At 34.6% G+C, this 14,385-nt stretch overlaps 1 protein-coding gene across 2 annotated transcripts in view; it reads left to right on the top strand.

The window, feature by feature from the left end:
• Window positions 1-14,385, top strand: part of DARS1 (aspartyl-tRNA synthetase 1) — a 60,749-nt gene that overhangs the window by 5,674 nt on the left and 40,690 nt on the right. For both annotated transcript variants that reach the window (XM_077861535.1, XM_077861534.1), the window contains exons 3-4: window positions 324-416; window positions 10,229-10,331. In XM_077861535.1, the coding sequence (XP_077717661.1) occupies window positions 324-416; window positions 10,229-10,331 (196 nt within the window). The remainder of the gene's footprint in view (window positions 1-323; window positions 417-10,228; window positions 10,332-14,385) is intronic.

The raw sequence follows: 14,385 nt of genomic DNA, 5'->3' as shown, positions 1-14,385 counted from the left end.
TCTTTGACTTCGATGTAGAGTGAATTAGGGGATCAGGGGAATGCCAGTTTTAAGGCTGTTGCTGCAGTTTAGGCAAAATAAATGGTACTTTGGTTTGAGATGGTAGCAATGAAGATGAAAGAGAATTGGATAGATTTTAGAGATATACTTAGTATAATTCATAAACCTTAAAGCAAATTGTATATGGAGAATGATAGGAAAGAATATGTCAGAGATTGAAGATTACTTGAGATAATAACAAGTACTTATGCTAGCTGTTAAACCAAAATGATTATGACTTTGTACATTCTGAATTAGAAAATTGTTTCACTTATTTACTGCAGATCGAGTTTTGGTTCGAGTTAGTGACTTGACAGTGCACAAAGCTGATGAAGTTGTTTGGGTGCGTGCAAGGGTTCATACAAGTAGAGCTAAAGGTAAGATTGATTTAATGATTACAGCCCTTTTGATAAGGACTCTGACTTTTTTGTTTTGCAGATTCCTCACAAATCAAAATAAATCTTTAAAAACAAAGCAAAAACATCTGTTTTCTTTCTCGAATTACTGTGAAGCATTAGTTAATTAAGCATGGTTAATTACTTTTAGATTCTTGCAAGATATCCTTGGGATGCCTGAATGACTCAGTCATTTAAGCTGACTCTTGACTCAGCTCAAGTAATGATCTCAAGGTCGTGAGTTCAAATCCCAGGTTGGACTTCATCCTGGGTGTAGAGCCTACTTAGAAAAAGAAAAGGCATCCTTAAAAATAATTTAACCTTAAAGACTCAGATTAAATCTAACATTTTAAGTAAGGTACTTTTCTAGCATCTCTCAAAAGTTCAATTTATTTATTTGTTTGTTTGTTTGTTTATTTATTTATTTATTTGAGTTGGGGAAGAAGAAGAGAGAGAATCCCAAGCAAGCTCCACACCCAGGGTGGAGCCCAACACAGGGCTCTATCTCACAACCCCAAGCCACCCAGGGACCCCAAAAGTTTAATTCTTTTAAGTGAAGAGTATATTTGAAAAGCTTTTCATATTTGATATTCTTATATTTGTCATATTTAGATAGCCAGATAGGTGATAGAGAAATAAGGCTAAGATTAAGTTGTCTGATACAGTGGCCACTGGCTACATTTAACTATTTAAATTTGGACAACCTGGGTGGTTCAGCGGTTTAGCACTGCCTTCAGCGCAGGTCGTGATCCTGGAGACCCAGGATCAAGTCCCACATCGGGCTCCTGGCATGGAGCCTGCTTCTCCCTCTGCCTGTGTCCCTGCCTCTTTCTCTGTGTCTCTCATGAATAAATAAATAAAATCTTTAAAAAATAAAATAACTATTTCAATTTAATTCAGTAGTTCAGATGTCACTAGCTGTATGTTGAGTGCTTAATAGCTGCAATGGCTAGTGGCTCCCAAGTACAGCAAAAATACAGAATATTTTTGTTACTGTAGAAAACTATGTCAGACAGTACTAAGACTTTAGCATTAACAACAAAGAAAGGTTGGGGTAGTTTAGACAGACCTGTTCCTTCTAGAAAATTGTCCTAGCCTAGTGTTCAGAATTGTCTAAACATATTAATGACACTTAACATTAGTTTATAATTTTATACTTTTCACACACTTTTTTGAAACATTTGATCATCCCTACAAATTTGTGAAGTAAGCAGAACAGGCTTTGTTATTCTACTTTGTAATCAGAATACTAAGACTTCAAATGGTAAAGCCACTCACCCAAGTTCTCATGGTAATTGGTATGTAGAATATGAACAGAATGTGGTAGTTTTCTAAGGCACTTAGTATCCCCAGCAAAGCTAGTTAGCTGGTTACTTCTGTGATATCTAATATATTCTATGTTACATTATTTCTTACTTTAGGATGTTTTATTAGAGAGTTAATGTAGGCCCATCACTTTTAAAATTCTAACATTTTATACATATATCTCACTCTCAAGATCACTACTACTAGAAGTTTGTCTGTTCTTCCAGTATACTCCACCCAAATAGCTGAATGCTGTTGGACTTTGAGAAGAATACTGGTGGAATTTTAATTTTTTATAAAATGATGATTTCCCTTTCTGAAAGTTTGGGCTGTTTATTCTACCAAAAGATAATCACATTGTATTGTAATCCTTCATTTAGTTGTCTTTTTCCCATTAAACTGGGAGCCTTTGTGTGTTCCCTAAACATAGTTATTTAGCAAATTAAAAGATAGAATGTATGCTACATGTGGGCCTGAACCAAGAATATTTCCCTTTGCACCCATCCCCCAAATGGAACAGTTTGATAATTGCAGTGAATTGAAACACATCAGATATTTTTAAATTCATAAATTTATAACATTTCTAAGACAGGCAAACAAAACCTGGTTGGTAACCAATGAAACAGGCTCATTATTTTGAAAACTGATAAATAAAGAGAAAATACCATTTCTGTATGGAAACAGAATGGTAAATGGGAGAAAGTAACAATGAGGATGCAGTCAGCAAAATCTAGACTATAGGAAACTACTGGGCAAAAAATGACCTGATCTCTCCAATAAATAAATTGAAAAGGGAATATTAGAATTAAGAATTTTATCCCTCAGCCAGTTACTTATTTGGATTCGAAGTTAAATAAATGAAGGAAGGAAGGACACTTGAGACTCTTGGAAATTTGAACATTGGCTGGATGTTTGATGTTAACAAATGTTCTTTTTTTTTAAGTTGAGGTAATAGTACTGTGGTAATGTTATTTTTAAAAAGATCTTATCTTAGGATCCATACTGAATTATGTATGGATGAAATAATGTGGCTGAAATTTGCTTCACAGTAGTACAGGAATCAAGGGATATGAGGATTGGGATAGAGCTGAAACAGGAATGGCCATGAGTTGATATCCATGGGGATTGTAGGTAGACATTGGTATCATTTAGAAATAATGATCTTTTTGTCCTTTTCTTTCAAATGTTTATCTCATTTCTTGTTTCTCTTTGCAATGATTAGTGGATTCTCCAGTACTACTTGGATTCCCTCAATGAAGAATTTTTCAAACTGCAGAGATTTAAACTCCTGATGAGTTATTTCATGATTTTGGGTATTCTGCATAAAGTGTCATTAGAAAATGCCACAGTTCAAAGACTAGATTAAAAGAAGTTTTCTTCTAGTCCAGATTTTCTGTTACCAGGAATAGATGTTAAGTTTTACTAGACCTTTCTCCATCAGTTTTTTTTCCCTCAAAATATAATTGTGTTGAGTGTATTTATATAGAAGCTCATATACTATTCTCTCTTCTTTTGTGTTTGTTTGAAATTTTCCATATAATAAAAAATTAAAATGCAGTTGATCCTCTTTATTTGTGGACTGTGTATTTGCAAATTTTCCTGCTTGGTAAAATATAGTGGTAACCCCAAAATCAGTACTCGTAGCACTTTCACTGTCATTCACAGAAATGCCAGACATGTGCATGTGCAGAGAGGCCAAAAACAAATCACCCAATGCACATATTCCCAGCTGAGGTCAAACAGTGAAGCTCTGCCTTCTTCTATCAGCTCTCATTTAACAAGTGTTCCTTTCACAGTCTAATGCCACATTCTTCACACAGTTTTGTGCTTTGTTGGTGATAAGGTGGTTTACAATGGTCACCAACCATAGTGCTAAAATTTTTTCTAGTGTTTCTAAGTGCAAGAGGGCGCATGCCTTGCAGAGAAAATACATGTGTTAGATAAGCTTCATTCAAGTGTGAGTTGCAGTGCTGTTGGCCATAGTTCAGTGTTAATGAATCAGCAATATAGTGTGCCTTCAAACAGAAACACATACATAATAAGGTTATGTATTGATGGACTGATGAAAATATTGTGACCAGAGGCTCACAGGAACCTAACCTTGTATTTCCCCTAGGATCTGGTTCAATGTCTGTAAATTCTTTGTTCCTGGTGACTTTATAAAATATAACTACCACAAATAACAAGAATCAACTCTGTAATTGTAATGATTTACAATAGTTGGATTTCTTAATGTTGAACCACTTTTTGGATTCTTGGAATAAACTGAATTTGGCAAAGGTGTGGGTAGTATTCTTTTTAGTATAGTACTAGGTTAAGTTCAGTATTTATTCCTTGGAATTCTTTTTTTTTTTTTTTTTTTTTAAGATTTTATTTATTTATTAGAGACAGAGAGAGAGAGACAGGCAGAGGGAGAAGCAGGCTCCATGCAGGGAGCCTGACTAGGGACTCGATCCTGGGTCTCCAGGATCATGTCCTGGGCTGAAGGCGGCGCTAAGCTGCTAAGCCACTAAGGGCTGCCCTATTCCTTGAAATTCTACATTAATCTGGTTTTCATAATTTTTTATTGGAAAATACTATTATTTTGTTTGTAAGTTTGTATATTTGTGTGTATCTGTGTTTAAGCTGTAAGTTACCCAAGTAATACATTAATATCTTTATATGAATTTTTCAGAGAATATAGAAGTGATACCCCCTTTATTCTTCTCTACACTCTATCCTCTGCCTCATTCTCTGTTAATTCTCAATAATTTGTTCAGTGTCTTTCTAAAAATCTTTCTAATGCACATATGCACACATTCATATATACAGGTTTTCATTTGTTTTGTGTGTGTGATTTTGAACTTGTCTTATTTTACATAGATGATATATTTTACATGTTATTCAACTTTTTTTTACTTTCAATTAACTGTTTCTTGGAGACCTATCTGTGATATTAGTTCTAGACCTACACATGACAGTATTTCTTCAAGGTAGATATCTAGAAGTGAAATTGTTAGATTGAAGGGTATACATATGCATATTTAAAATTTCTTATACCAGATTACCCTTTAAAAAGCTATGTTCAGTTATACTTCCAGAAATATGTGACATTACCACTTTCCCTATATTGATCATTGTTTTTTATTTCCAATATGATCATTGTTTTTTATTTCCGCTAAAGTAGATTATCTAAATAAATAAAATCTTATGGTTTGATTTTGCAGAATCCTGATTGCTACTACTCCCTTCTTACACAGGAAAAAGTGCCAATAAATATGACTTACTTGGAAGCATTCAGGGGCTTTATCTCCAAAATTAGTAACACATTAAAACTGGACCTGTGGAAATAACCCATGCTGGCAGTTTCAAGTAGAGCAAAGCTCTAGAAAACCACGAATAAGGAAATGGAAGTGTCAAAATCATAGTGTCAAATGTTTGGCAACTAGAATACTGTTATATGAAGAAAAAAATGCAACTTTTTATAACAAATACTGTTTTGTGGTTTGTTTTTTAAGATTTTATTTATTTATTCATGAGAGACACAGAGAGAGAGAGGCAGAGGCACATGCAAAGGGAGAAACAGGCTCCATTCAGAGAGCCTGATATGGGACTCGATCCCAGGTCTTCAGGATCACACCCTGGGCGGAAGGCAGGCAACTAAACCGCCGAGCCACCGGGGCTGCCCTATAACAAATATTCTTAAGGATAGTGTTTCATACATTTTTGAAAATTAAATCAGATTTCTTACTATGTTTATGTATCCTATCCCTAAAATCAGGTGGTTTATACTGGAGCAAGGAGAAATTTCTAACTCTTAATGATAAAGTTCATTTCTTTCGATTGTGAAATCTTTTGAGTTTAAGCCTGAATATTGAAAGATTCATTCAAATATCTGTGGCTGCTTTCAAATTTTATATATACCATATTGAAGTCAATGGCACAAATTAATTCTGCTTCAATACTATTCTGTCTAAAATCTCATATTTCCAAAATAGTTTATTTTGGTTGTCAGATAGCTTAGAACCTCATGAATGTGTTGGGAAATAAATGGAAAGTACTTTAAAACATTTAGGTCTTTGCTGTTTTATTGGGTAATGAATCAAAATAAATGATGAAGGAAAATGTTAATGTTTTAGTATGAGGAAGCGAAGGTACATTATCTAAATAATATTCAGGAGCTTGGCAAACTAAAAGACAGTAGGAAAAGATGAAAGCGTAAGAGTGCCTCACATCTTGGATAATGTTCTTCCACAAAAGCCCACTTTGTTACTGAGCTATCACCATTAAGAGAGATGAGGGGAAGCCTTTTTGTCCTGACTGTGACCATGTTTGTTCTTCAGCTTAGAAATAAAGAATGCACCGAATACTTTAGAAAAGGCATCAGACTACCTTTTTCTTAAACATGACTCGTATGTAACTGCCTCTTCTAAAAACTGGAGAACCAAAATACAACACAAATTCCTGTTAAGGAGCTAAATTTAAAATATCTAAAAGTAGCTAATTCATTCAGCTATTTTCAACATCAACTTTATTCTCCTTTCTCTAAACTGTCTCCTGGTAGTGCTCGCTTCTGCACATATACTAAACTGTCTCCTGGTTGGCAGGTTCCAAGATGAAAGATGCGTCCTATTTAGCAGTTGATTAATCTTAGAAAGTTCTAGTACTAACTTACGCAGTGAGGACTTTTTGCTAAAGTGAGAAATTATGTATTTGCTTCTTAAAATAAAAAGCAATATATGGACATAATAAAAATTAAAACTCCAAAAGTGCAAAAAGAAAAGGAAAAATTGAAGTCTATCTATTCTATCTTCTCCATCTCTTCACAATCTCTTCTCCCAAAAATAACCACTGTTGTTTCTTGTATATCCTTCCAGGAAAAAACAATGTATTTACAAACATGGGTATATTTGTTTTTTAAATTTACATAAAAGGAATGGCAATTCATATGCTGCTCCCTGTTATCAATCACCAGTGTCTATGAGATAGTGCCTTGCAAAACATGGAACATAGCAGATCATGCAGCACAATGTATCCCCAACCAGAACCGAGGAAGTTTACTAAGAGCCAAGAATTTGACCTCTAAAGTACTTGATAAAAGTAGTCAGAGCAGACCGGCCTACTTATCTGGAAACCAGTACTGGGCTTTTTTGAGTCTTTTAAAAATCTTTTTGAGTGGACCATTAAGGTTCTAGTATTTGAATATCGAAAACCTGGGAACCATAGCGTTAAAGTCACATGTAGATCATTCCACTAGTAAAGACTGCCTAAGTGTGAAGTGAGTGATATTAGAGCTTCAGTGCTTTTAGAGAAATAATACTGCTATGAACATCTTTGTCACTGTGGCTCTTTCCATACTCCGTTTTCTTAATACATTCTAAGAAATACATTTCTTGAAGCAAAGAGAATGATTTTAAGCCTTTTAATGCCCACTGCCAAATGGTTCTCTGAGAGCATATGCAAGTTTACCTTGCCATCAGCTTATGAAGGAATGATTTTCACTTAATTCTCTCAAGCATTAGATAACATTCCATATTTTTAAATCTGCAAATTTAAGAGGTAAGTTATGTGTCCTCATTGTTTGCTTCAACTTGCAGTACCTTCATTTTTTTCCTTATATTTACTAGGGTTTTTTCTTTTCCTTTCAAATGATTTGTTCTAGCTTATTGCCCATTTACCTATTGGAATCTTAGTGTCCTTATAAGTCTTTATGGTCTCTATGTATTAAAGATGTTAACTCATATTGATTATAAGTCGTTCAGCAAATAATTTTTCCCAGTGTTTCAGTTTTTTGTGTATTGATATTCTGTAACTTTTAAGCTTGGAAAGGTCTCCCTTCCTCTTGTACAGTTTAATATTCAGCTTTATTTTTTAATGTTTTTTATCTATTGGGTTTCTTTTTTTTAATTTCCTGAATTCCATCTAGAATTAGAATTTCTTTTCTCTAATAGGGTTATTTTGAGTCTGTTCTTCTGTTCCATTGATCTGGTTGTTTTTGTGTTGGTTTTATTGTAGGTTTATATAATATCTCATGGTGCTAGTTTTACTACTTCACTCCCTCCCTTCTGTTTCCTTTCTTAAAAAAATAAAAGGTTTAATAATTAGAATTGCATACAGTAAACACATTGAACATTAAAAGAGAAAAATGAACATTCTTCCTTCTACCCTTTGCCATTGATTTCTTGATTTGTTTCTCTAGTAGTCATCAAACTTTAGGGAGTGCATTTGCATCTATACTTAGCTTCATAGAACTCCTCAGGTTCTATGTACCTAAATCTTCAAGATTGCCAAGATTTCCTTCAAACCCTTACCTTCTATTGGTACCTCCCCAATTGTATTTTTCTCTTAAAAAGCTTTTTTTTTTTCTGATTAGAAAAGTACTAAATGCCTATTGTAGAACGTTTAGAAAAAAAATTCGGAAGAACAGCATAATTTCTTATAATTTCACATCTGTTAGCAGCCACATTTTGGTGTTTTTTTACTATACAATCAATTTTAATGTACTTAAACAAAATTGGGATTATACTTTACCTGATTTTATCACTTTCTTCACATAATAGTCTATCATGATTGTCTATCAAATATTTATTTTGTGTTCCCAGCACTTGGCATGGTTGTTGCACATAGCAATCCAATGTGAAATAGGAATAGTAATCAATCCTCAAGCCGCCAGTGGCAGTATTAATAATAATTAACATTAACTAATAACATTCATTCATACTTAACATTAATTGGGTGTGTCACAACATATAACCTGTGTAATCCTCAAGATTGTAGGAGAAAACCCCAAGAGTAACAACACCATTTTCTCATTTTACCGATGAAGAACTGTAGCATCAAGTAGTTTAATTTCCCTCAGGCTCCTTCATAGGAAGTGATAGGGTATGGTCCTAGGTCTTTGGATTTCAAGGCTTTTTACTCTTTACCAATCCTTACACTAAATTACCCCTTAGTGTGCTGACCCAGAGACATTTCGTGCACTAACCCTTTTTGTGAGTCCTGTAGGGCTCTATTCTCTCGCAAGGTCTTTTGTGTAGTATTGGAGTTCATCAAAGCATGGCTTTGTAGCACAGCTATGTCTGTGCTGCCTATCTGCACTAATAGAGCAGCTAAAACACATACTAAATCACATTCCATTCTATTTTACAAAAACATTCTGTTGAAGGTTTCGCAAACATTCTGTGGTTTCAATCATTCTCAGGATAATGTCATTTTGATCCATCTGCAGATTTCTCCATGGTAACAATCTTTATCCATTCAGTATCTTAAAATCCCCTTGAATGTGTTTAGTATGTATAACTTTCTTTTTTTAATATTTTACTTTGTGACTGGATCATACTCCAAAGGAAAGGGAAAATAAGTGCATATTTAGTGGTTAAAAATATGTTAGTGATGTATTATTCTGAAGTCCATAGATTATGTCTGTCTTGGCACTTTGTTTGCAACCTGTCTTTTTTTTTTCTTTGACTCACGATTGTGGTCTGATTTGCATTTCAAAATACTATATGTTGAAAGCAAGGACTATAAATCTGCTTGCATTTTTGTCTTTTTTTTTTGCAAGGATTTTAAAACTGAAATCTTCTTTTGAAGTTTTATAAAACAATCTGATGAGAAAAGTGGTCTTGAAAAGATTTAACTTGTTTTATGAGGAAATAATTTCCCAAAACTTGATCAGAGACTTAAAAAGAATCTGCTTTATAGGAAAGGGATGTCACAAGGATAAATAGTCGCTGAATCTATTATGAATAATATTTTTCAAAATGTTAGGAATAGGGAATGACAGTTCCTTATGAAAGGAGAGGGGTTGGGGTGCTCATGAGGCCCAGAATATATAAAAATAAAACCAGTTATAGAGGATAAAGGGAATGACTTTTATAGACAAAATAAGCTCTTTGGAGTAAAGAGGAAAATGTAACTCTTAAAAAGGATGAAGGATGAGGAAGATGATAGAGGAAAATAGAACATGGAAGAAACTAGCCTGTCATTCTCAGTGCTCTTTAAAATGTATTTTGGAAAAAAAAACAAAAACAAAAATAAAATAAAATGTATTTTGGTAGGAAGTAAAATGGACCACCAGCACAGAATCCTTGTGCCCTCTATACTTAGCACTTTATTAGCACTTCTGTGGTTACATCATTGAAGATCCTGGAGTAGTTAGCACAGTGCCTTTGCCTGGAGAATATACTTGTTATTGAATGAATGTTGAAAGAGATCTGAAGTTACTTGAAATTTGTTTAATCAGTGCAATGACAAAATAATTATAATATTTTTTTGATTTTCCTATGTTCACATGTTAAAGGCCTTTTTGTTACTCGTAGTGGGAACTTAGGTTTCTTTAAAGCTTGTCAACAGTATGAGTATTTGGGCTGCGGAAGCTGGATACACATGTGTACGTGCCTGATAAGTATAGTAAATTTTGGCTCAATTTTAAAGTAGAATAACATTTTTCTTCTTTGTAAAACATGAAGTAGCATGTCCTGAATACACTTGTGTTCTTTTGTCTTCTTCAGGGAAGCAGTGTTTCTTAGTCCTACGTCAACAACAGTTTAATGTCCAGGCGCTCGTGGCAGTGGGAGACCATGCAAGCAAGCAGATGGTTAAATTTGCTGCCAAGTAAGTAAGCAATTATATCCTGTTGTCAGAATAAACAATGGTGGGAACCAAGACTCCCAGGGGTTTGGACCATTTTCATACATTAACATCAGTGCTTCGTTTGTTTAAAAATGTAGTTATTTAAATTGTCAGTTCAGTATTGCTGAATACATTAAACTTACAAAAGAGAAAATATGGAACACAGGCTTGAAATTCATTTGGAACTGCTGAAGCAGCACTCTCTACAGACAAGTCACATTTACTTTCAAGTAGAGTAACAAAAAGCCTGGCAGCCTCAACATAGCAAAGCAACTTTATTTTGTTGTGTGTGTTGAGCTTCGTGTCCTCTCTCCCTCCCCCAGTTTGAGATTTGCATATTAAGCAACAAGTTTTCTAACTGAAAAATAAAAGCACATAAAATAAGGGTGTCGTTTTGCAAATGATTCCCTCCTAAAGGAGGTAAAAGAAATGTCATACCGTGTTTCAGCTTTTAACTTTGACATCAAAGGGGTTAAAAAAAAAAAAGTTAAATCACCTCTCACCACCCCCAAAGTCTTGCTGTCTGGCTCAGAGTTCCTGTAGAAATGCATTGTTTTGTTAAGTTTGCAAGAGGCAGGATATAGAGATAGTGTAGTACTTGTGCATGCTGTAGCTGTAAGGTAATGATAGTTGGTAATGTGGCTAGTTCTCTTTGTTTTTCTCATTTTAATCAATTTTATTTCCATGATAATCAAAGAAGACTTGGAAAAATGGACAATCTATATTTTAAGTAATAGCATACTTCATAAGCATAAATGTTTTTTAAAAGAAATAAAATTTGGGATAAATACATTTTTCTATTGATTCTTGTCTGTTCTTTAGATGAATACTTTCAAAGATGAGTGAATATAAATAGAATTATCAATTTTAGAACTAAAAGACAATCTGATTTAACATCCTAATTTATATTTGGGCCCTCCCTGACTTCCTTATATAGTGTTTTTTTTTTTTTCTTTTTTTTTTCTTATATAGTGTTTTACATGTAGTAGATGCTCAGTAACTTGAGGAGGGTTTAGAGATTTATTTATCAAATTTAGTTTTATTGTATCACAGCAATATCTGTACTCTGGTTTAAAAATTCCAGTGCCACTAATTATATCAGTATACTGATGACTCACTAGGATTTGTATTATTGGTACAGTAGCCCCACCTCACCCTTTCTCCCAGTCCCACTACTCAGAAACTTCCATCTCTTCTATCTGTATCTTTTAGTGATCAGATTTGCTCTTTTCTTTTAAGATTTTATGTATTTGAGAGAGAGACAAGTTGGGGGAGAACATGAGCAGCAAGGAGAGGCAGAGGGAAAAGCAGACTCCCCACTTAGCTGGGAGCCTGACTTGGGCTCAGCACGGGATTCCATCCCAGGACCTTCAGATCATGACCTGAGCCAAAGGCAGACACTTAACCGACTGAGCCACCCAGGTACCTCTAAGTTTACTGTTTTCATCTCATGGTCTATAAGGGTATGTTCTTGTGGGGTACATTGTCAGCTAGCTTTTTAAGGTCAGTCTGTATCCTGTGAAGTGGGACATAAATAACCTTGATCCCTAGAAATAAACTTTCCACACAGCCTTCTATAAATAGAGCCCCTGGAAATCATAGATATATAGGCCAAATTTTATATATATATATATATATTTTTTTTAATAATAAATTTATTTTTTATTGGTGTTCAATTTGCCAACATACAGAATAACACCCAGTGCTCATCCCGTCAAGTGCCCTCCTCATGCCCGTCACCCATCACCCCCACCCCCCGCCCTCCTCCCCTTCCACCACCCCTATTTCGTTTCCCAGAGTTAGGAGTCTTTATGTTCTGTCTCCCTTTCTGATATTTCCCACACATTTCTTCTCCCTTCCCTTCTACTTTCACTATTATTTATATTCCCCAAATGAATGAGAACATACACTGTCCTTCTCCAATTGACTTCACTCAGCATAATACCCTCCAGTTCCATCCACATCGAAGCAAATGGTGGGTATTTGTCGTTTCTAATGGCTGAGGAATATTCCATTGTATACATAAACCACATCTTCTTTATCCATTCATCTTTCGATGGACACCGAGGCTCCTTCCACAGTTTGGCTATTGTGGACATTGCTGCTAGAAACATTGGGGTGCAGGTGTCCCGGCGTTTCATTGCATCTATATCTTTGGGGTAAATCCCCAACAGTGCAATTGCTGGGTCGTAGGGCAGGTCTATTTTTAACTCTTTGAGGAACCTTCACACAGTTTTCCAGAGTGGCTGCACCAGTTCACATTCCCACCAACAGTGCAAGAGGGTTCCCTTTTCTCCGCATCCTCTCCAACATTTGTGGTTTCCTGCCTTGTTAATTTTCCCCATTCTCACTGGTGTGAGGTGGTAGGTATCTCATTGTGGTTTTGATTTGTATTTCCCTGATGGCAAGTGATGCGAGCATTTTCTCATGTGCATGTTGGCCATGTCTATGTCTTCCTCTGTGAGATTTCTCTTCATGTCTTTTGCCAAATTATATTTAATATACTGAAGAATACTGGGAAAAAGTCCACTTCAAATCAACAAATAACCTTTATGGCTTTTGTCTTTTATGTATTAAATTGGTTCTGAAAACTAATATATGAAGCTGACAGTTTTTATATAGAATGTGTGTTTCCATTAAATTGCATTATAACCTTAGTCTTAAATTCCTAAAGAAAATAATCTAGTCTAAAAATCTTTTGAAATTCCCACTTACCCTTAATATTTACTGAGAGACATTCTACTGACAAAAGGACAATGAGTTCATTTGATGTCTTCAGAAGTAAACACTTTGAAGTAGTCCACAAATAGTTATTTCTTATATTTTGGATCTTCTCAAACTTCTGGCACTTAACTAATATCAATTAACCATATCAGAGATCAACCAAAGCTTACTATAAGCTGGCAGAGCTACTTGCAAATGGTCTCCCAAATAGAACTTAGTTCACTAATGTCCTCATAATATATAAATTAGAGTTTTGTATAAATGATATAGATGTGATCTTTTTTTTAGACAAGGCAAGAATTTAGTCTGGATTTCATAATCCTGAAGTAGGTAGAACTCAAGATCTAGATGTAATTCAACTTAACAATTAAATTGTGGCTTGGATTTTTTTTGTTTTGTTTTTGTTTTTTAAGCAAAGAACATGTATCTATTTTTAGTCTCCTCAAAAAATGGACTTTATATAATTAGTAATGTGTGGGAAAAGATGGTTTCATAATAGAGCTTTTGCAAATTATAAAGCCTTTGACTGGCTATATACAAGTGAACGAAGCCAACTTTGTACAATAGGCTTAACATGTGGTACTTAGGTTAATTATTTAACTTTTGGCACTAATACGTTAAAGTATCTAGCCTGAGTAATTAAGAGTGTGTTAATAACTTTGCTACCTTGTGAAAGAGGAAGATTCTCATGACTAAGACTCTCTGTGGTAAAATACGATGTTTTTTTAAATTGAAGTATGGTTGGCACACAATGTTACATTAGTTTCAGGTGTACAACATGGTGATTCAGGAACTCTATATAATTATACTATGCTCACCACCAAGTGTAGCTACCATCTGTCACCATACAGTGCTACTAAATACCATTGACTATATTCCCTATGGTGTACTTTTCATCTCTGTGAGTTATTTATTCCATAACTGGAACCTGTATCTCTTTCATCTTTTTTTGCCCATCCTCCCATTCACCCTCCCCTTGGCAACTACCAGCTTGTTCTCTGTACTTGGGTATCTATTTCTGCTTCATTTCTTTAATCATTTGTTTTGTTTTTAGATTCCATGTTGTAAGTGAAATCATATGGTATTTGTCTTTGACTTACTTCACTTAAGCATAATAACCCCTCTAATGTTCATCCATGTAAAAATGATGATTTTTAAAATTTTTGTGGTTGGTTGATAATTTTCTTAGGAACATGATTTCATGCCCCCTGATAGGTCAGTCAGCTTGTCTTTTTTATGTGCCTTTAGACTGTACTTCTCAGGTAGTACTGAAATCCTGATGTTTCTCGGTAATAGAAATCTAAGGCACATG

This window comes from Canis aureus, chromosome 20 (assembly GCF_053574225.1).
Source record: "Canis aureus isolate CA01 chromosome 20, VMU_Caureus_v.1.0, whole genome shotgun sequence".
In the NCBI taxonomy this organism is placed as follows: domain Eukaryota; kingdom Metazoa; phylum Chordata; class Mammalia; order Carnivora; family Canidae; genus Canis; species Canis aureus.
This window is presented reverse-complemented; position numbering and strand designations above follow the sequence as displayed.